We start from the raw sequence: 26,110 nt of genomic DNA on the forward strand, positions 1-26,110 counted from the left end.
TAAAAAATAGAAAGTTGTCATGGCTTCTCGTAGTTCACAACAGCCTGGCCTGTCGTCTCTTGGATTGCAAGATCGACTGCTTGAAGTTGCTGTAGTTGTGGGAATGGATGAAGAAACTGGGCTACATGTCAGGAATATGAATGTATGTTAATGATTTTTGAAATCGCTTATAAGTTCTCATTTTCAAGAAGGTGTAGGTGCACTTTTATGGGTCTCGAATGAGTTTATATTGACTCAAAAATTTTAATAACATCCATAATATCTATTGTTTCATATCTAGAGGTCCACAGAAGGCTCTGCTGAAGAATTGTCTTTATTTGAAACTCATTTTCAAGGTCATTTACTTGACATCTTATCAGGACCCCAAGATGCCACTGGAGGTTTGTTGGTTTCTGTATGTGGTAGTAAACTCTTTCGCTATCTTTTTTATCTCTATCCTTATTTGATGTGGCAATGGTTTGAAAAAGGAATGTCCAAAACTAATTAAATATTTTAATTGATTCATAGTTAATTATATGCGATATAATTAATATAGATGATTTCAAGAACAAATTGAATATTTTCATTCAAAATTGTATCATTATAAACATTTTGTAGCCGATGAATAGACATAAAATATTTATTCACATAGGCAAATTCAATCACTATCAATAATGATCTGCTTTGTGCAGCTAATGGTGGGAATATAAATTGTATTATATAAATAATAAAAAAACTGTACTAATAAACAGTGATTAGAATTAAACAAACCTGGTTAAGATTATTGCGAACTGACTTTGTAACGAAATTGTGTAATCGTAACAAGATTTTATGATTACCCTGTATTACAGAATATATGTAAAATGTAAATGATTCGATTTCAGCTAATCTTGGTTCAAATTTTAATTTAGCTATTTTTGTTCAATATGTATTGACTTAATAAACAAATTACAATATAACAGAAGTACAGAACATGACTATTGTGTACAGTTTGTTATAATTGCCATAGTCTAAAGCAGTGGTTCCCAAACCATATTTCCTTCCGACTTCCTTTGGATATGTTCTAATATTCCGTGACTCTTTTAAATATATATATGAGTTTAAATTAAAACTAGTTGGTTCTACAAAAAAGAATATTAAACTTTGCGCGTTTTCTGCAAAATAGGTATCTTGAATCAATTATTTATTTTCCTGTTATCCATAAAATTGGATTTTTTATAACTGTCCTTAAGCGCCCTATCACTACTATTGAATGAGCACAGTATTTCCTGGCTATAGAGCCGATTTTCTAGATCTAATTTTTTTAATTGATTTACTGGGGTCGTATTTTTTGGTGGATTAGCTTTCGACCAAAGAATTACAGGAGTCAAAATGCATGACTCGTACTTTCATTCGACTCATTTCATAGAAAGTTTGCCTTCTGTAGACTTTAAATTTTCAGATTAACAATTGAATTGTATTAGAACAGCGTTTCCCAACCTTTCTTGGTCGCGGAATGTTTTCTTACCGGCGAAAACCTTTGCGGACTCAAGGAGCGTTTATTGCAAAAGTACTCTGTGTGAAGAAGCAATAAAACCGAACACAACATTAAAATTTCAAAATCGAAAATTCGCCGCAGTTACGCGTTCGTTAAAAGAGCCGACTTTTTTAGTGTATATATATTGACCATTTCTGTCGCACAATATTCAGTCCATGACAACGACGAGAATTTAAAATGTCTTTATATTTTAATTTATTGTGTTCATGGTAACTCGCGGTTGCGTCGACTTACAACAAGATGAAAGCATTACTTCTTTAAAATGCCACGGCAATCTGCGAACATAATGGAGTGAGAATATATTGCCCGATTATATTTAGTTTTGATACATATTTTTTGCGATCTTGCGAATTTGTTATCGTCGTTAGAAAAATTCTACTTTCTGCTGTAAAGTTCCAGAAAGTACAACTTGATTTAGCACTTGTTAAAAATATATTTAAAGTGTATTAGTAAATCAAAAATACATATTCATCGCCTTGCTTTACTATTAGGTTAATTGTGATGATTTTAATCTGCAATTGTGTTGACGAAATAAAAGCAATACTACTCAGAAAATATTAATATGGTAAAGTGCCCGATTATATTTTGTTTTAATTCATATTTCCGTGAATTCGACAAATCTGAGCTGTTCGTACAACACTTGCGGCGCTCCGGTACTGTACGTACCAATGTGGAGACTAAGGCAAAGAATCCTAAGGAAAAATGCCCTGGTGCGTGGGCTATACCACGGTAGCACCCGAAATTTTGCGATTTGCAATGTCAAAAAAACGTTTCCAATCGGTTGCGGACTATCATAAAACAAAACCTATGGTGTTATCCGTTTTATTTTTAGTATTTTGTATCGCCGCAAAATCTGGGTTGCCACCATTGACACCTACCAAAAATAAAATCATTCCTCGTTGTTTGAACTCGCGAACTCTATCGAAGCGTATGCAGACTCGTGTTTTCGTCGGAAGATGTCTTCGTCACCTGTTACCAAATTTTCGATTAGTAAATTGGTATTCTAATAGTTGAATATTCGAATATATGCCTGGTCCTACTCATTAACCAGTAGTTATTGACTCTAATAATGTTTTGTGAATAAACTTGTCTTTTATGTTTTATGTAAATTCTAACGTAAATCGTAACATGGCTGATAGTTAAGATTTGCAAAAACTTTTGCAGCCCGCAGTGAATTTCTGGTTCGTTGCGGACTCATTTAAACGCTTCGTGGACTCATTTGAGACCGCGGACTCGGGTTGGGAAACCCTGTATTAGAAGATGAACACGAGAGTCCTCACAATTGCGCAATTTACACGCAACACTTAAGGCAATGCTTCCCAACCGGGGTAGAATTCTGCCAAGGGAGAAATAGCCGTTCTAAGGGAAGAATTTTTTGGTATATACCTATAGTAAGCACTTCACATTGGTAAAGGGGAATATTTAATAAAAAAAGGGTAGGGAACCACAGAAAGCGAAATTAAAATGCGTGCTGTTAACAACTAAGATGTCATGGTGGTGAAAGTGTTCTGAAGTGGGAGACCGTTGTTTGATTTTGGTATTGATTAACCTGAATCTTTAAATATTGGTTACCATTGTTTTTTGTTTTTAATTTTACACTTATGAACAAATCTATTTTTTCCACCACTGATTGGAATGAATTTTTCAGAAAAAATTCGTACGTAAAATTATCTTGTTCTGCGAGCCCCTGAAATGTGCTGTATGCCATGACCCCCAGGTTGGAAACCACCGGTCTAAATGAACCTAGGTTTATATTTTCGAAGAATATCTACATAAGTTTTATTCCTGACAAACTGAAATATTTTAATTTTTTCTTTCATTTTCAGAAAGTAGTTCTTGGAAGTTATCGTTGAAGATCCCAAAGAAACCAAACAAACCTGAGTACGATCAAACTTATATTTTTAAAAATTTTATAGTTTGAGTGCAAAAAAAAGATCTTATTATTGATTTTTTAAATATTTTATTGAACTTTTTTTTAAGTAAAATTTTTTCCATTTTTTTTTATATATTGGGCCATGGAAATTTCTGTTTTTTCCTGAGATTATATTGAATCGAATATATCAAAGGTAATTAATTATGAACGAACAATTGATATCATTATGCCATGCTTTGTTTATATTTTTTATATTCTACATCTACACTATAATTTCTTATATTCTCAGTAGCTCTTACATTTTAGTGGTCGTCCCTGACTTCGATCAGAGATCAATCTTTGAGTAAATTTTCTTAAATTATTTTTGATCAAAATATTTCAGCTCTCGTTTTAGATTTTGGTATGTATTGTAGCATTGTGGTATTCGTTGCTTGTAAATTGCAGTGCTGCCTAGTTTTTTATTGAATAGCGTGTGTTTTGCATTGTTTTCATTTCCGGTATATCCTGGTTGAATAGGTCTAACATATTTCCAAACATGTGGGAATGTTTATTGAGTCACATGCTATTCCCTATTGTTCATCCTTGTGTCACATAGGTTTGTATGGCGCAAATATATGCCAAAAATATTTATATTATGAAGGTGTCATGTTTGTTTCCGATTCTATTTGAAAAATGTTCACATCCTAGAATTAAATGAATGTTGTTGAATTTTTTTTATTAGTGCCAGACGGCCCAGAATACATCCTAAATTACGGGAATAACATATAAAGTCCTGCTACAATGAAAATTTCAAATATAGTCATTCATTTTATTTTAATCAGTTTTTATTTATGGCCTATTCTCCATTTTAGTATTAAGAATACTAATTACTGTAAATTTAGATAATTTTGTAGTTTTATAATTTGTGCTGTTAATTGGGATTCTGGTATAATAAAAAACCTGCAAACCTTTTGCGAATAACTCTCTTTAAAATTTGTTTCTTGATTTGACTTTGACAATAATGGGACCTCTTGCTGGGACTGTGTTGAAGGATTCTTTCTAACCTAAGTTTTTTTAAATATCGTAGTTAGTAGAAGACATCAAATTCTTCGCAAACTTAGTTAATTTCATTTAAATTTAAATTCCGAAGTTATGCTTCACAGCTTGTTAGGTTTTCCTAATTTGCCGAATATGATTTTAAAAGGACTTCCTAATTTGAAAACCCCAAATTTTATATTTATCTAATGCATCTGAAACAAATAACAGGTCGACTATAGCCGTACCCGACATGGTTGGGTAACCAAATGATTAAGCTGTCTTATCCTCTTTTCGCTCCCCGCAGGATTAAATTAAGAAAATCCTATCCCATCTGTTTGTATCTACACCAGGGGTCACCAACCTTTTCGAGGCGGAGGGCTACTTTCTGGGTACAGATCAAGCTGCGGGCTACCAGTTCAATGTACACTTCTAAAAAGTCAGTTTGCTCGATTAAGCTTCAAATATTGATAATTACTGGTCATACTGGATAGTTATTAGCGCCGTTATTAGGCTTAGTTTGGAACAGACCTGCGGGCGACACGTATGGTCTTCGCGGGCGACTTGGTGCCCGCGGGCAACACGTTGGTGACCCCTGATCTACACGATTGTATTTTTGATTTGGTTTATGATAAAGGCTGCATCACCTCTTTCGCTGTATGATAATAGAATATCGTTTATTGTCATTACAGGCCTGCTAAACATTTAAAAAGAGCTGTGTCTGTGAGACAACTAAGAAAAAAAGCCAACAAACATGAAGAAGTTCCCGTATCAACAGATTTCCTCAGTAATATGCCCAGTTTGTGTCTCCCAGGTGAAGAATTCTTATTTTTGGTGCAATTTCAAAGCAAAAGGTATATTAATACTCCATATAAAAAAATTATGATTATTTGCAGGAGACTCAAAAGTTTATTCAACTCAACCAAAACCAAGGATTCATTCTACTGTTCTGACAGATATTGGGGGTGATCGACATTATGCTTCCATTCTTACTTTCTACAATCAATACTTTGCCATCAAGGTATATGATTATTTTTACTTTTTAAAAATATTGCTATTTATTAATAATTAGTATAGTATATAGCACCAGTATGATATGTTTAGTTAAGTTTACCAATCCTATTATTTGAATGGAAAGAAAATGACAAAAAAATGTTTTCTTATCGCATTAAACTAAACTCGATTTTGCACACCTGAAAAATTTTAAAAATCCCATTGTTGGAAAGTCTGTATGAAAAATGAGGGATGCGTGGAGAGATTATCATTATAGGCTAATTTTGAAGGAATTACAATTCTATATATTTCTGTACCATTTTCTGTTCCTGTTATTTCACTTGCTTCAAATATTCATATCCCAATTCAAAATATCAATACTGTCCGGTTACCACTTTATGTCGGGTGTGGGATTAGACTACTTACCGCGAGGCCTCCAGTAATCATCTTGCACATAATTATATCCCACATGATCAGAACTTATGAATCCGCGATCATCATGATCATATTCCCATCATCTAGCACGATGTGTCTTACCAAACTGAAAAAAATGATTGCAATTCCTAATCTGATCAATGCAAAGTCTAATCTATTCATCTATGCCATCCCTACCCATCCCTATTTCCATCTGATTGCTTATTCTTCTTCAATCATACTATTTCCAGGGGAAGGATAACACATGGAATCTTTCGCTAAAAGAGAAATCACATTCTAGTCACGCTGAAACAAATGGAGATGGTTCTAGCATTGTACAAGTTTGTTATGTTCCCTGCTGTGTGTGCTTCGTCTCTTTAAAACCATATTTCACTGTCTTGAAAGATACATTATCTTGGTGGGTATTGAGAGTTGGTCTACTACAACAGAAGTATCCTACTTTTCCACATGAATAACGCACTTTCATGACTAAATTTCCAAAATTTGGGAATAGTATCATGCATAAGTGTAGGAAAAAAGGCATTTCAAAGATGACTTTCGGCTCCAGAGTTGACAAAAATGTTAATTTGAGATTCTGGTTGTCGGCTTCAGGTCATAAGAAATTTTTACACTGACTCTAGCAATGGCCTATGTGAAAATCAAATGTTTGATTTTGATAACAAAAACTTTGACGTATGCAAGCGTTTTTTATTCTTAAAGTCTATTGTCAAATTGATGCTTTTTGAGTTTCTGTCATAAATTTTGACTTCGATTATCATCATTGAAAGTCTGAAAATTGAACTCCAGGGAATTTGCAAATACGACTCCAATTCCAATATTAATAAAAGCATGCAAAACGCAGACTACAGACTTTGTCTGCACTGCTGCACAATAAGAATCTGAAGGCTGAAGCCTCCTTTGCTTTTCTATCAGCTTCTGTCTGAATCAATCAATTTCTGAGGAATATAGTCATTTTTGATATAATTACTAAGTAATTTGATGACATTGCATATAATGAGTAAACAAATGAAATTAGGAAAATGACATCTTTATGATTCAGAACATAACTTGATTTTTCAAATATAATTTACGCAGCACTCAGTTTTAGCTCTTCTTGCTTATTAATTTTGTGAAGTACTATTTCTATATTGCTTTCAAGTATTCACTGTTAATTCATCACTGTATTCTAAACTTATTTTGCAGTTTTTATAAAGATTTATCCCTGTCTGACAATGGTTTGTTTCGAAAGATTTTGGAAAAATATGTAACAAATTTATCTGTGGTAGTGTGTCCTCCATCTTTTATTAAAGTGGTAGGTATATATTTGATTGAAAAAAAGTTCTATATTTGTATTATTAATTTCATTTGGGCAGAAACTATTTTGGTTATTGTAAAAATTTAATAATCATTTATATACTTTCTTCAGAAATTCAATATAGTTACTTTGCCTATTGTTCTCTTGCCTCCTGATAATCCAGTGAAGACAGACCAGATAGTTGACATTGATTTGAGATTACCGCTCCTTATATTCAAAAAACATCCCGCAACACTACTCAATGTGAGTCTTGTTCATTCTTTCATATTGGTTTATTTTATTACCCTGTACTGTACATCAGTAACAGCTTTGAATTTCAGTAAAAAACAATTTTCTTCAATAAGTTATTCATTATTTTTTTTCTACTAATTTCATTGCTTAGTATTAAGGGACAATTTTATGAATATATATATATCGATGCATTGTAATGATTATTTGATAGTAGTAATAATAATTCCATTGTTTCGAGGTTTTGTAAATGGACTGAAATAAAAACAAAGTCTGTTTAAAAAATTAGGGCGGTGGAAATTTTAGACCAGTGAGACCATTTTAGAAATTTCAACTAAGATACCAGCTCTTGGCCCCCAGAAAACCAAGTTTTGACCACAAAAAAATATGGATTCGGACCACTAAAGTCTCCTTCGATTATCCATTGAGAATGCTTAGTTAGCGTTATTCGAATGTCTGAAATCCTGACTTCTGGTTATCTAAAATTCAGAATTTTTGTTTACGTCCCGACTCCGGACTATGGAGAGATATGAAATCTCACTGTAATATAAATAAAAACAACCAATTCTGGCTGAATGTCTGTGATATAAATTTCAATATTTTTTAGGTATTGGAATGCATTATGCATGAACAAAGGATTGTCTTCTTTTCTTCTGATTATTCATTGCTACCTTTGGTCATGGAAGTAAGTTGAGTATAAAATTTATTTTTGATTTTTCTAGTTTGAGCCAGGCTTTTTACTTAGGTCTTATTGATCATTCACTTGTGATATTGTTACATCACTTGTGTTAATACCATTTAGCCTAAGCAAGAAAAAGTCACTTCAAATATATAGGTACATCTGTCCAAATATGTAAGCTTTTTTATATGTCTTGTAAGATGCTTTTGTGCGAGCAAATTTAAATTACTCTATACTTATAATAATCAACTTCTTTAATTTAATTGGACCTATTTGTACAAAAATCTGTCGCATATAGATACCAGTTGAGTTTTCTCATGTTGTACTGTTATTTCTAATGTTAACTCATTTAATGGTTTGGTAACTTCCGTGAATATCTGTCCGATGTGTTATCATTTGTTCTCCTATTGTAGTATTATGTCTTCCAAACTTTTTTGTTTCAACACTTTACTGCCTGCTTGTTTGACGCCATCTGTTGCATTGTTAATCATAATCGTTATGAATAGTTTACATTATCATTCTCCAGTGCTTTCGATCATATATTCGTCCAATGGAATGGCATCATCAGTACATATCAATACTGTTTTCTGAAATCATGGGTTTTGTTGATTGTCCCGGTATCTTTATGATGGGATGTCATTCAAGCCATAAATCAGAAATTGAAAAGGTATGCATTTTGTAAGTTGTTAAATTGTTTATCTCATTTTAGGTTTTTTTTTTCATTCTCTATAGTAGTTTTCACTGTTTTCCTCTTCTCCTTGCCTTTATCGCTACTTTTTTTGAAGCCACGATCAATGGCAAAAAAATCAAGAAGGAGTAAATCACAAAAATTTTTCGAATCTTGTTATCCCGCTAACGTTCTGACTTGAACTGATGCTTGTTAAACGGTTGGGAGGCAGCCAAGCTGCGTGGTTCGGGTGGCGTCATCTCACCCGGCCGCACGCTCTGCTTGGGTGCCCGAGCAACGAATTTCAATTCAATTACCACATCATTTTCGTTTCCAGTTTTTCTACCTTCGCTTCATTACAATGATAAATTCACCTGACTAGAAATCCTAATTTCCTGTATCGTTTATCCGTTCAAAAATGCCATACAATCTTCCTAGATTGAAAATGATCTTTTTCTGGTTGATCTTGACAATGCAAAAATATATACAACTTCACATTCAACTACAAAAAGTAATGAAGATTTAATGGGACAATTTGCTCTTCGGATGCCTGAATTGGCAGCTTCGAATCTTCTTCGAAGGTAAAAAGCATAAATTGGTCTGAATACTGAATGGTCATTCAGCTGTAAAAAAACTTTTGTTCAGCTTATTTTGTCAGAAACAAAAATATCAACCACGTTACTTACCTTTCATGTCTTACAACCTGGTTCCATATCAATTTTTCCAGCCACAATCTTGCATCGCAATAAGTTTACAAGATAATCAATCGTATATTTTGAACTGGTCATCAAATGAAGAGTCATAATTTGTTATATGATTGTGTCATTGCATCCTCTACACCAACAGGAATTAGAAATTACATTGATTGCCCTGTTTAGAGCAAAAGACCCATTTAAGCATCATACAAAAAAAAATTGTAAAATTGTAACTTTAAAAAAATGTAAACTTTTCCCAGGCTTGGAGAATTAGAGCTCCATAACACTGTTTCATCTGTTTGTGAAGTTAGTCCTGTATCACTAGAAGAAATGAAAGAACAGAACATGCGTTTCCAAGCTTCGATCAACAAAGCCATTCAAGGAATTTTTACAGAGTTTATGGTCGACATATTTGGGTATGCTTCTTCTTTCCTACCTGTATTATTTGTGTTACTCATTGTTCGAGATAATTTAAACAATTGTCGATGTGTTCTCAAAATCATTTCTCATTATTGGGTAAATAGGTTATATAGAAGAGTTGCAGATCTGTGATTTTTATTCATCAATCAACCAGTAGATTTTTCATAGGATTCACTCTGAGCAAGGCTTAAAATATATGTTTAAAACAAATCGAATATTTGAATCTACTCAAAAATATTTATAGTTAATATTTTGAATTCTTGATTTGTTCTTTGTTGAAAATGACCCAATTCAGAATATATTTCATATTCAATATATGATTTCATAAAATTAATATAATATAAATCATCGACCATATTGGACTAAAACCTGAGATACCTAAGTGTATCAATCTCATCACTAGGCCGCTTATTCAACAAAAATGGCATGAATAATCAGTTCTTTGACTATAACAAAGGAGTATAATGCATTGTTATGTTAATTATATATTTAGATCTACTTTGCAATACCTGGATCACGAACATCAACAATTTAGATTGAACAAATTTTTAGAAAGTATTCCGCACACAGACTCCCCTTTCTATATTAAAGTAAGCATTTCTATATCAAATAATATTGACTTTTATTGCTTTAATTCTTGCACCAAGCGGAATTTACTGGTGTATAATACACCACCATAAGTCTTTATTGCTTCAGGAGGTCTTAGCTTATGGATGTTGCCTGTAACTTTACTCAGATAGAAGTTTTCTGAGTCACTCTGAGAGAGTGAGTGTGACTTTGCTTTGAGTAAATTCTCTCAAAACGAATATAGGTACTGTAGATTGAATTGTAACTTTGCTCAGATATGAGTTTTTGGAGTCACTCTGAGAGAGTGAGTGTGACTTTGCTTTGAGTAAATTCTCTCAAAACGAATATAGGTACTGTAGATTGAATTGTAACTTTGCTCAGATATGAGTTTTTGGAGTCACTCTGAGAGAGTGAGTGTGACTTTGCTTTGAGTAAATTCTCTCAAAACGAATATAGGTACTGTAGATTGAATTGTAACTTTGCTCAGATATGAGTTTTTGGAGTCACTCTGAGAGAGTGAGTGTGACTTTGCTTTGAGCAAATTTTCTCAAAACAAATATAAGTACTGTAGATTGAACATTTTTTTTTACATAGCATGAGATTCAAATGATTGATTAGAAAATTTTGAAATATATTCAAAACAAATTACCACAAGAAACAAGTTTTATTATGCACATTCAATCAATGCGATACTTGAGCTCATTTTTGTGCACATAAATCATCATAACCAAATGGTTGAAATAAACAACCATACTTCGCTAATGTTGATTTCAACAAATTCAATCATTTTTGTTAGTTCAGAACGCGAACTGATAAGAAGTAATTTTTTTAGAAAATGAACGCTTAGTTTGAAAATTACTGTTATACAATGTTTGATAATTAATTTCAGGTTGCAAAGTCGTACATGTTTCGTCGATTCGTAAAACAGAGATTGGCTCAACGTACAGATGATTTCAGTTATCTTGCTCAGTCAAGATTAAAGAGAAGAACAGTTTCTAGAGGAACTAGAAGGTTTATCTTGATTGTATCTGATTGATACGTTTATAAAAAAGCAGATTCGTTATGTTTATCTCTGGGACTCTAAGTTTGATAATCTGTCCATATTGTATGGCGAATGACCATCTCACATTAATTGATTGAAGTCAGAATAATTTTATGGAGATTGGGAATTTCTGTTTTTTCTTTGGTCGGAGAAAGCTGTAAATGATCAAGGGTTACCAGAACCAGGTTGTTGTGGCAAAGAATGCAGCAATCTTCTCCCACTGGATTTACACTTGCAGTCCACCCCTGATATTCTGAATGATTCATTCTTGTAATAGGTAGGAATCCATACCATCTTGGGTGAGGTACTGCACATGGGTATTGAATTCTAATAACTTATTACATCAACGTAAATATACACTAACCCAGTAGGCTTATGCAATCATGCTCTTGTATTTAGATATCTACTTTTACAGATGGATAATTAGCAATTTTTTGAAGCATGGACTTTTGTAATTTTTTTTTCTCAAAAAAGTAATCCGTTATAATATGCTTTGTAATACATCTCTAGGGTTCGAATGAATACAGTAGGATCCCCTAATTCTAATGAATGGGAATGGGATCTCATTGATAAGAATGAAAGCATACAGAACAAATCAAGCTTTGATGATCCAGAGGATATATTTTCTGATCCAAATCTTCAATCAGATTATTTTGCGGATCATGATACCGGTCAGAGATCAACACCAAGACAATACTCGTCAGGTAATGTAAAAATTATTGTTTCAATCAAGATTTAAAGAATTGGGATTTATGGGATAGAATTTTTATGCCTAGACTAGGTTTCTACACAGCAATATTCACTGTTCAGTAAATATGAGATACTATTTTATTATATTATTTTCAGTATATTATTTACCGTAGCTAGATTCAATACTGAGTATATCTTGGTACATCCATGACCACAAAACCAGTCTCACAAAACTCTTTCCCTGCAAATTACATTTCAAAAAAAATATTTTTATACGAAAGTCTATTCCATCAAAACTACAATAGCCCAAAAATCCGATTTTGCAAAAATTTTTCATTAGGCTATATGAAATTTCACCTTTTGGCGGTAACATATCGTATTTATGTTCAATGTGTTCTAACCCCCAGGCCGGCCATCACAATATTTTTTTTATTTCAGAAACTTCTGAAATTGAGAATTCATCAGCAAATGACATCTGTGTAACAATACCTTGTTTCCCTGTGCAAGGAACAAATTTCAACTCAAGTGAGATCAAAATATTTTAATATACTTAAAAGTATATTTGTGTTATGTATTGATAACAAATATTTTTCCCCGGGGGAACATTAAATCCGTGTAAGTATTGTTTTCAATCATTCTGACTAATGTCCGCTTTTTTCAGAGCATTTCTATCAGCGATGTGTTGGGAACATCAGTAATGTTTTGGAGAAAGTGAACGCTGATACCAAGATATCACAATCACGTAGATCGAGTTTACGAGCCGGTCTTCTTCTACTTCGTGGATTTTACAGTCTTGCTGCGGAAAACCTTGTTGCTGGTTTTCGGGATCTTCAAGCTACAGCAAAAGAAGATGCAAGATTTTATCCCAACTCGTAAGAATGTTTTCTTAGTCTTCATAGTGTGAATTGATCTACTTTATGGAAAAATTGGGTAAATTAAATGAAAATTAATTAAAAATGAATTATTTGGAACTGGCAGTGGAAAATAAGACTTTCACAAAAAATACTTTTTCTTTAATTACTTCAAAAGATAAACTTCTGTATATCCTTGAATTTCGATTTTTTAGCATTGACCCGCCAAATCTGATCCGTTAGGTAATTTAATCTGGCCCACCACAATCGAACTAAAAGAAAGTTTTGACTTTAGGCTTGTTTTATTCCACTATTACTTTTCAACACTGAATATTTTTCATAAAATGAAACATGTTACGTCACACCTACATGGCTCGCCAGTCTAGGTGGGCAAAATTTTCTGCCTTTGGTCTAAAAACCTTGCCCAACACTGGAATAAACTTTAATTTATACACAGAACACTGAAGAAAATTCACTCAACACTCAATGAACATGAGCTCAAATTACTTCAACAAAATGCTTTGTGCACAAATGTTCCTTCACGTAAAGTTGCAGCTACTCGTACACAATCTAATATGTCGATCAGTATGAGATCGTACTTCACTGACGATAATGTAGCTTTGTATCCTTTAGGTAAGTTGACATGCTTATTTATGTACCATTGAGTCTCACGTTAATCAACATTTACTAGCGTGCAATTGTACATTATGGTTCCTTACAGTCTCAAAAGCTATTCGCATTTTAACGGTCCCTGTAACCTCCATTAGAGATCAATCACTCTAGTTTCTGAGTGAGTGTGCGAAGCCTGACTTTGAGCAATTTCGTATAAAAATGGCTATTAGACTTTATTTCGCTTTTACTGTCAGATGGTTAGAGTTAAGTGTCAGATTGAAAACACAAACTTAAATAAATCTTATTTTAGCTCTAGGAAATAGGAATGTTTATGTCCAAAAGGCTCTTTTTTTTACTCTGCTTTGGAATTAATTTTATGAAGAAGATACTATCTTTCTTACATTAAAAATTCCTAGATTTCTTTACTTAGTCCAGTGGTCACAAACTTTCATCTGTCTGAACGATTTCAATAGTCCGTGGCTTTCTGCCCTTCAATATAAATACCTAGATTTGCTTTCATATCCTGATGTTATTAAGCTGGAATTCTTATATTTACCCAGCGGAAGAAGGATTCAGGATAAAAAGGCCTAATGATATGGCGAACCACAGATACTCGCGCGGTTAGCAGTCCATGCCATGGTTAACCGGTCATTCGTTTCAGATATGTTAGCGTCCAAACCTCTTTTCCGTTAATTCCCATAAATTATTGTTAAGCTTCAATATTTTATTTTTACAGAAGTGGAACCATTCACTTTCATGCTTGAAAGGAACGATGTAACAAACAATGAAAAAGTTATATCTTTGTTATATGAGGCTCTTTGTGATTGTTCAGCATCTCAGAAAGTTGATCATGAATGTTTTAATGCTTTTTTTCAAACATGGCAACAGGTAATAAATTTGAGAACGCCAAGTTCATTTGTCACCTATTTTGAAATTGCATGTTACACACCTCTGATTCAAACCCATCCACCCAAATTGTAATAAAGTGGGCAGGCAGTGTTGAACTGATAAAATTCCGGTCCTTTCAAGAAGTACTTACTCCTCGAATATTGTTAAATATCAGTGACTGCTTGTGTAGGGCTTTGTTCAGAGCAAATGGTGTAAATAAGCATTAAAAAAATATTCGCTTCCAGCTGAAATGGCCTGAACTAGTGGTTCTCAATTGATGGTGCGTGCCCATCGTACCCAGGGGGGGGGGGGGGGGGGGCATAGACAATTTTATGAGGGGGGTGTGAAGCTAATTGAAATTTGATCTTGCACGCCTTATTTTGGATATTCACATTTCTTTATTTTGGATATTTACGTTCCATCCACGTATTTTCACGTGTTTTTTGAATAAAACATACTTCCGCTTTACTATCTGTTATTTGTCGCTTATTGTTAGCTAGTTATTTTTGAAGTGGGCCGCGAGACTTGACAAGTTCTAAAAGAATATTGAGAACCACTTGCGTAAACTGAATAATCTACTATTACAAATACATTCTGAAATATATCAATATTTTCATGTAACACAGAGCTTCTATGGTCCAAATGTTGTCTCTGTGATGTCACAATATCTCTTATTTCTCACTTTTTTTTTAATCATCTTTATCGCAGTTAAAAAACGAATGTACAAAAACTATGAAAAAATTGAGCACTGAGGTACGTTTGCAACCTGATTTGGTCACTAGAAGAATGTCTGATGCGTATGGAGGTAATGATAAGTATTTAACGTTCCATCCAGACGAAAAAATTCTGAAAATATCTGGAATCGAATTATCAAGTAAAGGAAATGGAAGACTTGTTCTCACCACTAGGAGGTATACTCGTCACGTATGAATTTATGATATTTTTAAAATTGGAGCGAATTATCGTTCTTTGCGAATGCGTACTTTTTAAGAAATTATCAGTTGATCTTTATCCTATGACACACGCTTAGTTGGGGGTAAGTTAATAGAATGGGAGTCTGTTGACTTTGTGTTGGAACTGGAAAGTTGTTGGATTCACAGTCAAAATTTTGAAATCTTTGCATTACGAAGTCCCGAGTCAAAATTTCCTCCTCAACACATCCTCTAGTTGAGAGTTTGGTTAAAATTCAACTCGATTGGAACAGTAGAGTTCTCATGATTAAAACAGGAGTTTAAACCAGAAATGCGGATTCTGTGAAAATTTACACAAGACTCCAAACTCTGAACATTTTAAATATGACTCAGACTCATTTTGAGAAACAGCACTCAACCTTAGGGTGAGGCTATTTTCGATTCCAGCTCCAAACTCGAAATTCCAACTTCAAATTTCAACCACTCAAACAATGACTAAGCTTAAAATAACAAATCCCGACACCAGGGAGTTTGAAACCATGAATTATGCTTCGAATCTGAACTCCATTGATTAAAAGCTTTTATTATGAAATCGCTTAAACATTCAAAATCCTATTGTTTTCAGGTTAATTTTTATTGGTGCTGGGAACGAGGAATGCAAGTTGGTGATTCTGCTTAATCAGATTTTATCTGTCAAAGAAGGAAAAATGAAAAATTTTTTGTCAAGCAGTGTAGCTGTGCACATACATTATCAAAGTAGGTTATTACTTATCGATTTTAATCGGTAAGTATGTTGATAGGTATCTGTCTGTCTGTTAGATGCACGCGACATCTCACGAAAGCGAGATTGAATCTGCTCCAGATTTTGCATGTGCATCTATAATATGTCGGACCAGAAGCCTATTGATTTTGGATGAATTATGTCATATAATTAGCGAGGTATTATTTACTTAGTGATGGGACACAAGGTGTCACTATGGTATGGAGTAAGAGCGCTGTTTTGGGGATCCCCTAACTTTCGATCGATAAGTCTTCAGTCTCTGACCGATATTCTCGTTTTGTGTTTATGGCATATGGTGTACTTTGTTCATTCAGCTATAACTGAACTGGACAGTATCATAAATACAGGATCGCGAAATTTTTTAAATTGCAAAAGGAGTTCATGAATGCCTTATATAATTTTGGCCCCACGTGTGTATTAAATGAAGTAAAAAACTTGAACAAACACTTATAAAAATAAACAAACCTGGTTGAGATATATTAATAACTGACTTGTTAACATAATTGTAATGGCCCATCTTCATAAAAACATTAAATATAGAGTCGTGTTTTTTTTTTTCAGATACCCCATCAGAAAGTAATGCTCCTTTTAAAATTGGTCTGAAATTAAATTGCGGAATATGGTTGGCACTTATTAATGAAATGAAGACAGGACAAAGCATATCAAGAGGTTTGTATTTATTATTTCAAATCTGCCAAATAGGACATAACAGAACCTAGGTAATTCGGAATATATTCTAGTGAGAACTCAACTTTTGTGCAAAGCATTCCAAACATACACAAACAGTTCAAGTGTTTTATTTATTTTTTCTGCAATTTCGTAGAAATAATTGAAAAATTTATGGGATCTGTTTTTTTTTTCATGTCCCCCTGTATATAAAATCTTTTTTCGTTTTTTTAAAATACAGAACAACGGGATGACAACATTACATTAAATACTGCGGCACAAAATGTAGTCGTTGCTGATGCTTTTTATGCTGCCACAAATGATGAAGGTAAGAAGCTAAACAAATGTTGCTTCAGCCATATATTGCTTCTTTTTTTGTTATTATGGAATGTGGGGGGAGGGATGTAAACAGAGCCAGTGGAAAAAACGACTCTGACTACAAACTCCTGGTTCTTATAAATTCAAATCCAGCTCACAACCTTATCAAAACTAAATTCTGTCTACAAAAATTTTGATGTTTGCGAGCCTTCTTTAATTGTATGTTAAAATGAATAGTCACTTTAATGCTCTTTTAGTTTTTTGATTTTGATACTATAAGTCTGAGATTGCGATTTCAGACTCTTAATAATGTTAAATGTCTACTCTGACTCCTGTAGCTTTAATATCGATAAAAACGTCCCAGTTTGAATGGTCTGGTTGCAAAATGTAGCAAAGCAATATTCAAATTTTTTTTTTTCCTAGAATTAATGAAACCAGATAAAGCATTGGAATGGGTGAACAAACTCTGTAGATTTGAATCGCTGAGACAAAGTGGAGAACTAAAGATGTTTAGTCTTGAAACTCAAGAAGTGAGTTAATTTTTATAATTGAGAAATTATCACAAAAGTGGCAAATTATCAGTTTATAATGTTGAAATGATGTAATAAAAAGTTCCTGTGACCTCATCAATGATGAGAGTGGTAATCGTTTTCTTCATATCTGTGAATGCTTGTCTAAATCCCTATTTATAGCAAATATGTAAAACGCCATAAAAGAGGCAAAGTCATTTAAGGTTTTACTGTCTGTAGATGTTCCATCAATCAAATTTCGGGAATTTCGGGCTTTGTTAAATTTTCGATTTTCATAGGAAAAGCTGTCATGATGCTTACAAAAAAAATTAACTGTACCAGTATATGAAACAGTAGAAATAGTTTTTATTGTGATTGAATTGGAGCGTGGTGTTGTTCTCTACGACCACTGGGTGGAGGTCAGAGGTCACATAATTTGACTTTCAGAAGGAGTGAAAATCTAGAATTTTATTCTGTTATTCATCTGTCTTTTCCAGAAAGTAGTAATGAGAATGGATCCATCACCAAAGGCAAGTAAGAAGCCTGGAGTCTGCGCAATGTCCTACTCATCTGGAGGTATGTAACAAACAAAATTTGAGGTAAAATATCAGGCCCCGCAAGGCTCTGAGAAAATTTGAAAAAAAAAACTTAAGAAATAGCATTCTAGCTTATACCATTCCTTTTTTTAAGACTGAAGATTTGAAATTGATTTCTTCATTAGTTGCAGAGAAAATCGTTTTTTTTTCACAATGTTCCAACAAAATCCCCATATTCACTTTATATGACAGGTATTGACGAAACACCTCATGTATGGGTTGCACTGGCTTCTGGACAAGTTCGATCCATCGATACCACGAGTTGGACTCTCGATCCTCAACCTATCAAAGACTGGGATGCAAACATGGTATTGTTTTGTGAAATGTATATTGTATTGTTCAGTACATGAATAGGCTGAAATGTATTGAGTCTGTATTCTCCTAAATGAAAAATCACTTGAAACAAGACACTCACTTAAAAGTAAAGGTGACACATTTTTGAGCAATGTTATGGGCAAGCACTGAAACTTCAAGATCTACTGAGATACTATAAAGAGTTGTTGTTAGGTGTTGGGGTGTAATGCATTATGTGCTAGTAAATTCCAAAATATGTGAGACCGGCGAAACCGTTCAGTTAAATGGATAACCATGACCATAAATTGCTAACCATTCATTTGCTCTGATCATTCATACTTCATAAAACATGAAGGTAACTCATAATCACCCTTAACTCCGCTGGAATAATGACTAGTGATTGTATCAAACACCTTACGATTACGAGTTGTGAGTAGTCTAGCAATTCTCTCCTAATCATCTCGCGTTTATTAAGGCTCGTCAACTTCACATAGGTCAGACATAAGTCAGTCAACTATTGAGCTATTCTTTGTTGCATGGTGGCCTAGTGGTTAAAGCTTTACACTTAATTATGATGTTATCGCAGATTACAATGTCGAGTTCAAATCCAATGCTCACCACCTCACTCAGGGCGTAAAAAATTGAGTAGGCAATGCCGGACTGGGAAAGATTTGGTAACTCCTTACCTAGCACTGGCTTCTTGTGCAGAGCCTTCTTAGGAGCAATCATCATGTAAATACGTCATATAAAAAGGGATTCATAACACATCTATAATTGAATATATTTTCTTTGCTGGTATCATTATTAATTTTCTTTTAATTAGAGTTTCCTCTGTGTATTCTTAGATTTGTCTGTGTGTGGTAGAAGGCAAAGAATTATGGATGGGATCAGAAGATACAACTATTTATATACTTTCCATTTCTACAAAGAAAACAACGAGGATTCTAAACGATCATATTGCTCCTGTGAAAGCTATCGCAAATACCGAAGAGTAAGTCATATATATTATTATTATTTTTAGCTACTTCATAGCTATAAAACAATGAAGTGCTGACTCTTGAGTCTGGCTGTATATAAGCAGTCACTGGTATGTAAGTAGCTACTCTTTTTTAAAGAAATATTTCTAGTTTGCAATTGCGTAATTTATTGCACCTGGTGTGAGGCATAAGATTGACCCCAGTATCTTGAAACTTGAATGAAATTGAAAACCTAGTTAGTCCAATACTCTTCAACCACTAGGCCAATTCCTCTCAGACTTTCATGATGAATGACTCAAAGACATCCCATATTCGTTCCACCCTGCTACAATTCATTGTGCATAATTCATGAAGGTTCATGAACGCCACAAAGAATATTTTATGTCATATTAATGAAAGTTATAATTTTAGATTTAACTGGTGAATACTTAATATTGTAACTCTTGCTGCCTTGCGATAGCCCGACTCCCGGAAAACCGCCTGGTTCCCCTGAGGCCCATTGTGAAAAACACTGCACAAGACCATCACGCGCACATAAATGATTACTCTTTCAACTATTCTTCTTTTCAGCAATTCGGTTGCAAGTGCTTCTCTAACTGGAGAAGTTATTATTTGGACTCTTGAACCAACTAAGATTCATTATAAGTTCAATGCCTTCACAGATGGATCTAATCTCACTTCTTTTGTTCCATTCAAAAGTTATCTGTGTTGCTGTGAGTACTTTTATCTTCAATCTTGAAATAAAATCGCTAAACAAGAATAGGAACTAATCTAATGTGTTACATTAGGCTAGACCAGGGGTTCCCAAACTGTGGTACATGTACCCCCAAGGGATACATTTTTTCACTTTTTAAGGGGTATATTAGATTAAGTATAAAATTCATCCTTTCATACCTTCTAATCTGTCTTGAAATATTTTATCAACTAATGAGAATTTGGAGACCTTAGTTTAGCAACTCTATAGAAAGTCAAATTTTCATTCCAGTAGAAGTTTAAATTACAATTACAGTAACTACCGAGTCTACATTCGCAGTTCACCTGACTTATTTTGTTCAACCACAACATGCAAGGCAATTTTGGGGGTACACGAGCGATCTATGAATTGTCCAAAGGGTACCTTATTAACCTTGTGCTAAACTCTGTACAAACAGCCTGCAAATGAAAAAAGCTACTGAGTTTGACAAGGACCAGTACCTTTTTTTTGTCATAAATTTTTCAATTTTTCTTCCTATTGTTAAGGTGTGATAGGTTCGGGCTGACCAATAGACCTACGAGGACCCCCATTACTAGGATCTAAGTGTGACCATTGCGAGAGAATCTAGTTTATACTCTCTTATTTTATCTATTTATGTTTGAAACCAACCTACGTTCATTTTTCAAAATATTTCCAGGTTCTGCACAATATATCATCATATGTAACCATGAAGGGAAACGTCTGCAAAGACTTGAGCTTGGTCAATTTTCAGCTGTTCCTCTCAACCCTAATTTAACCTGTTGTTCGTGGGGATATAACGAAGACAATGAAGTAAGATTTATCATTCTTCAAAGTTTTTTTTATGATTTGCCACTTTCAACAAGGATCCATGCAGACAAAACATTAGGGGTTCTAATGGGTATGCTGGATTCGGTTTTGCAAGTCTTCACACATTGTGTTAATTTTTTTCATATTGTGGTACACCGTTTTTGTTCCCATATTACGCCAGACCCTTGCCCACAAATATCCCTTTATTTTCAACATAAAATGAATTTTGTTTGTAAAGAATATTATCCTTAACATATACTTGCTTCAGATATGGGCTGGTGATTCAAATGGAGCCATTTATTTGTGGGATGTATCATCTCTTGGCTCACGGCGTACTTCTTCATTGACGTCTTTCAGTAAAGTGAAGGATATAAATGTCTTGAAACCTAAATTATCAGGAATGATGAGTGCTGGTCTTGCTATCACTTGCATGAATAATTGTAACAAAAAGGTATTTATATATATTTGTGGAGTTTTTCAGAATTTTATTTTGTGAGTATGTGAATTGATTGGAACCGGAAATTTTTTTCCAAATTACAATGATAGTTTGGATTGGAAAATCAAAAATGAAGGTAAACATTGTCAAAACAAACATAAATTTTGTCAAGAATATATGAAAGTATTAAGATGGTATTATAAATATACAAATATAGTATTTGTTCAACATTGTGGAAAAATATTTTTCGAAACAGAGTATCATTCTAAAAATGATTGAATCAAGGTTATGGAGTTTGAGTCGGAAGTACAAGTTTGGCACGTTGTCGCTGGAGTCTATATGTCAAAATTTTAAATTCTCCAAAGTCTAAATTCTGTATTTTCATTGATGATAATAAAAATCAAAATTTTTTTCATAAATTAAAAAGGCATCAAGTTTGATAAGTTTTCTTAACAGTTTATTCAAGGATGCTCCATATGCCAATCTTTTTGCTATTAAAATTCGATTTTCTCTGAATTTGCAACTAGAATCGGAATCAAAATTTTATTTTCAAATAAAAAGTTTGATGTCATAGCTCAGATTAAAATTACTTGATTATACGAGTCTTCCAATCTCTTTCTGGTTAATAAAGTCTGCTTTTCTGTTGACTTTTCTTAGCTCTGGTTAGGTAACGGAAGAGGAGAAATCATGATATATAACACTAGTGAACAAAAACAAGAAAGTACGTTGAAAGCTCACGATGGTCCTGTTACATCTATGTGCCAACTTGAAAACAGGTATGTAGTTTATAGATTAGTTGTAAACAAAAGTATAGAGAAAAATTCAAACTGATTCAACAATGCGTGTTTTTTTGCATAAAAAAATTTCCTGGTCTGGTTATATTGGTATAAGGGGTGATTTCTAGCTTAAATGCTCTAAGTCAGTAGTTCACAACCTTTTTTCTTCTGTGGCCCATTTTCATTGCACAAAAATTCCCCATTATCTTTCTCATGCAAGGGAAAAACAACTACAAGAAAAGTGAAAAATTGTTTCTGCTAAAATAGACACATTCACTTCAATAATTAGAATGATGATGAATGCCACCCTCTAACAAAAACATTATTATAATTCATTACTACCGACATCAATTTAGCTAAATTTATCAATAACTCTAGCAATCTTCAATAGTTTTGTGGCCCATTTGAATATGTTTTAGTGGCCCAGCAGTGGTTGAGAACCGGTGCTTTAAGTGTAAGCATCCTAACTTTCATCTTTTAACAGATACATGGTCAGTGGATCTGGTGGCGATGATGGTAAAATGGTTGTTTGGAGACAATGATATCAGAGTTGAAACTATTTCTCTATTGGTTTACTGATGGAATTTCATTGATCTTGTTGTTCCCTTTTTGGGATTATGTGAATAGTTCTAATCTTATTGAATTGTTGTGTGATTTTTGTTAGCAATCTTCCTTTTTTTTCAAACTTTGCACTATCTCTTATTCTAATCACTGATATCTAACTGTAATTGTTGCATATAAATATATAATAATTTGACAGAATATTTTTTAAATATGTATAAAATCATGCTCTTTTATAAGAGTCAATCTTAAAAACAATTTTTTTAAGCTGAAAAAATTACAATTTGAGTAATTGGCACTTGTTAAAATTTCAGTGTAGCCGATTTAGATCTAAATTTCTATAAATAATTAGTGATGTTGGTTTTACTGAACAAATTTCATTTATTTTCATATTGCAGCAATGAAGTTACCTGTAAACAATGTTCATCCTATTTTGATGTCAATTTGACTGAGGCTTCTAAATCATAGTCTTAAGTTTGCATATTGCATAATTTTACGCCTTCGAAAATTGTATTGAATTATATGTAATTCCCACTTTTCTTGTACTTTTTTCATTGGTGTCTCAGTTTTTTTTATTTGTCTTGATTAACTGCATGATGAAATGTTGCTGATATTTCTTATAAGAGCTGTGTTAAAAAGTTCATATTTTAGTATATCTGAAAACTTCATTATTATTTAGGCCATCCTGATTGTAACCTATTATGCACAACTATATTTTGTTAGAACAATCAATGACCCCGTTTTTAATTTAGCCACTGGCATATGCCTAGAAACCTTTGTTGTAAGATATGCAACTTCATAAATTAGTCAGATTCTTTATTGTGTAAATTTCCTCATTTTTATTCTGTGCATTCCATTTTTCAAATAAAACCAGTACGACTTATGATTTGTTGCACAAGTACCAGTAGACCAAACAAGCTGTTTGAAGTACATAACTTATTTCCACTATAATTTAAAAATTACTTTGTTTAAATATAAAATATATATATCTTGTATGAATGACAAGACATATAGAAAACAATTTGACAGAATGGATTGTTATTATTGACACCATTAGTGCCTTATGTGTACCTTATGTGTGTATTATTAATGCCTTATGTGTTGTAGAAATTTCTTCTTGCCACTGTGTTTGTGTTGTCAGTACTTCATAGTTCCAGAAACTGCTCCTTTCGTGGTGGTCAGCTGACTGTCGTCGAAATTTGGAATGTAATACAACTTTCTCAGTGAATCAATATATTTAGCAAGATAGCTTTGATTTTTCATATCTTCCAAATTACTTTGACCTATCCAGTAACTATGCAGGATCCTGCAAATTCCCACTAGCATTGCCGGAATAAATTTTGCTTTTTTCTGTAAGTGTTTATGCAATTATTTTTGTTCAATTCTGTAACGATAATATATAAGATTTAGAAATTTTCGTTGCATTGATTTGTTGGCATTGACTATGTAGTTGACTGATCCTGTTTTACTTCTAGCAAACTTCTTCACTGTAGTTCCGTCCTTTCTTGTTGCAAACTAATAAATTAATTGAACTATTTGTGTTTTGGGTTTGTGGAGTTTCTTATCCAAGTCAAGAGTAGCCACCTTGTTGACAAATTGAGTTGATTTTGAAGACTAAGAACTGTTGAACTATTGCGATTTACAAATTCCGAATATATTTATTGCATTAGGACGTTTGAACCAGCCACCTTGTTGACAAATTGAGTCGATTTTGGAGACTAGGAACTGCCACCTTGTTGACAAATTGAGTCGATTTTGAAGACTAGGAACTGTTCAACTATTGCGATTTACAAATTCCGAATATATTTATTGCATTATGACGTTTGATTCAGTTAAAATCTGGTATTTCAGCTCAATGGCATTATTAGGTAACTTAATACAAATTAAAAGTATAATGGCCTCAAACACTAAAATTGTTTGGTCGTTGCTTGAAATTTGATGCGTGGAATTAAGGTAACTAGGGTACTCAAAAATTTTGGCGTACTACTGATAGGGTTGCCAAATATGTGTTAAATCATTCCGGGACACCTTAATGTCTAGAGTTTGAAAATTGATGCAACAGAAGCTTTATTAACAGCGTTATTTTCACAAACTCCAAGCTCCAATAAATAATTTTGTCATATTCAAAGAAACTTGTAAAATGTTGAATCTTTGAGGTATAAATGTAAAATCACTAAAACAGAGAAAATGTACCATTTTTACTAAGTAGATTTAATTATATAACAAAAAACACAAAAAATCAGTCTTTCTGGTATTTAAATTCGTAGTTTTCTTGTGATTTCGGCGCTTTATGAAGATTTGCCTTTGCTGAAAAAATCATAAAACTCATTGCGTGACATATGAAAGTTCAATGCCATCATCAGTTCAGCTTCGACGAGATTGAAGATTAGTTTGTTTCGACTGTTGGTCCAAAGCGTATTCATAAAACTGAACACTCATTCACAATTCGCGTCGTTTTCATTAAAAAAAAAAAAGATTTTCGTGAATTACATCCGTATCCAGTTTTGAACGAAGCCAACACGCTTACATGGCTTTCTATTTTAGAATGTAAAGTAAATTCCGGCACAAACGTAGCGCAGCCCGGGATACGGGACGCCCGAGGTCAATTCCGGGACTGTCCCGGGCATTCCAAGGCGGTTGGTAGCCCTAACTACTGACCATAAATAGAAGAGATTTAACATTTTCGTGTGAACTTTTCATCAGTAGACCTACACTTGAATACGCCAAAAATTATTTGCCATCTATGATAGGAAAAGACGCATTAACAGCCCGACTCTCACTAGTCACCACAACCACAGAACGCGTGAGCAGTGCAGTGCACCAATGTTATACAAACGATTTTACAGTGAAGAACTACCAGCTAAGCTTTTTGTCAAAGAAAAGAGGACTGATACTATAGTATAAAGCAGTGTTCTTCAACCGGGTATACGTATACCCAATGTGTATATGCTCATTGGTATACTTAAGTGTATCCCGGACCATAATTGGGGTATACACCTGATCAACGGTATACGAAGGGTGTACAGCCTAAGTCAGGGATTCTAAACTCTAATATAATAAATATTCAATTGGAGACAACAATGCAAACAACGGCGCGCATAAAATTTCATTCACGCAGAACCGGCGTGTGAGCACATTGTCACATCACAAATTATGGTGGTAATGCAGGCACGTGTCTGGGTTGATGATTCCGGCTGTCGTGCACGTCGCTTGATTTTAGTTGGACAATGTTTTCGTTCAAAGTGACTATATAGTCACTTTGTTTTCGTTGGTGGGGCCGTCAGTCAAATTTACACCAT

The 26,110-nt window shown here is 33.6% G+C and overlaps 1 protein-coding gene across 2 annotated transcripts; it reads left to right on the plus strand.

Annotated features, from left to right (window-relative positions):
* Nucleotides 1-24,348, plus strand: LOC120340437 (DENN domain-containing protein 3-like). 2 transcript variants are annotated; one of them, XM_078120333.1, is made up of 33 exons: nucleotides 1-142; nucleotides 281-380; nucleotides 3,343-3,397; nucleotides 3,772-3,789; nucleotides 5,096-5,217; nucleotides 5,300-5,424; nucleotides 6,062-6,228; nucleotides 7,014-7,122; nucleotides 7,237-7,368; nucleotides 7,961-8,038; nucleotides 8,559-8,699; nucleotides 9,138-9,280; nucleotides 9,655-9,810; nucleotides 10,308-10,404; nucleotides 11,271-11,392; nucleotides 11,934-12,127; nucleotides 12,552-12,638; nucleotides 12,775-12,985; nucleotides 13,422-13,597; nucleotides 14,313-14,464; nucleotides 15,173-15,375; nucleotides 16,001-16,131; nucleotides 16,718-16,825; nucleotides 17,064-17,150; nucleotides 17,564-17,670; nucleotides 18,147-18,225; nucleotides 18,438-18,553; nucleotides 19,385-19,530; nucleotides 20,087-20,229; nucleotides 20,908-21,041; nucleotides 21,307-21,489; nucleotides 22,132-22,250; nucleotides 22,735-24,348. In XM_078120333.1, exons 1-33 carry the CDS (start codon nucleotides 20-22, stop codon nucleotides 22,790-22,792), a joined length of 4,122 nt encoding a protein of 1,373 aa, XP_077976459.1. In that variant the 5' UTR covers nucleotides 1-19; the 3' UTR covers nucleotides 22,793-24,348. The 2 variants fall into 2 exon arrangements, with proteins under 2 accessions (XP_077976459.1, XP_039264626.2); XM_039408692.2 differs by lacking the exon at nucleotides 3,772-3,789.
* Nucleotides 24,349-26,110: the final 1,762 nt, after the last annotated feature.

The sequence above is a fragment of the Styela clava genome, chromosome 14, assembly GCF_964204865.1.
Source record: "Styela clava chromosome 14, kaStyClav1.hap1.2, whole genome shotgun sequence".
Taxonomy (NCBI): Eukaryota; Metazoa; Chordata; class Ascidiacea; order Stolidobranchia; family Styelidae; genus Styela; species Styela clava.

What these genes read in the sequence shown, in the direction of transcription:
- LOC120340437 (XM_078120333.1), top strand. Translation starts at nt 20, where the DNA reads ATGGCTTCTCGTAGTTCACAACAGCCTGGCCTGTCGTCTCTTGGATTG. An exon ending in TTGAAAGATACATTATCTTG is followed by an intron (nt 6,229 to 7,013) that starts GTGGGTATTGAG and finishes CTTATTTTGCAG; the next exon opens with TTTTTATAAAGATTTATCCC. An exon ending in GTTTCTAGAGGAACTAGAAG is followed by an intron (nt 11,393 to 11,933) that starts GTTTATCTTGAT and finishes ATACATCTCTAG; the next exon opens with GGTTCGAATGAATACAGTAG.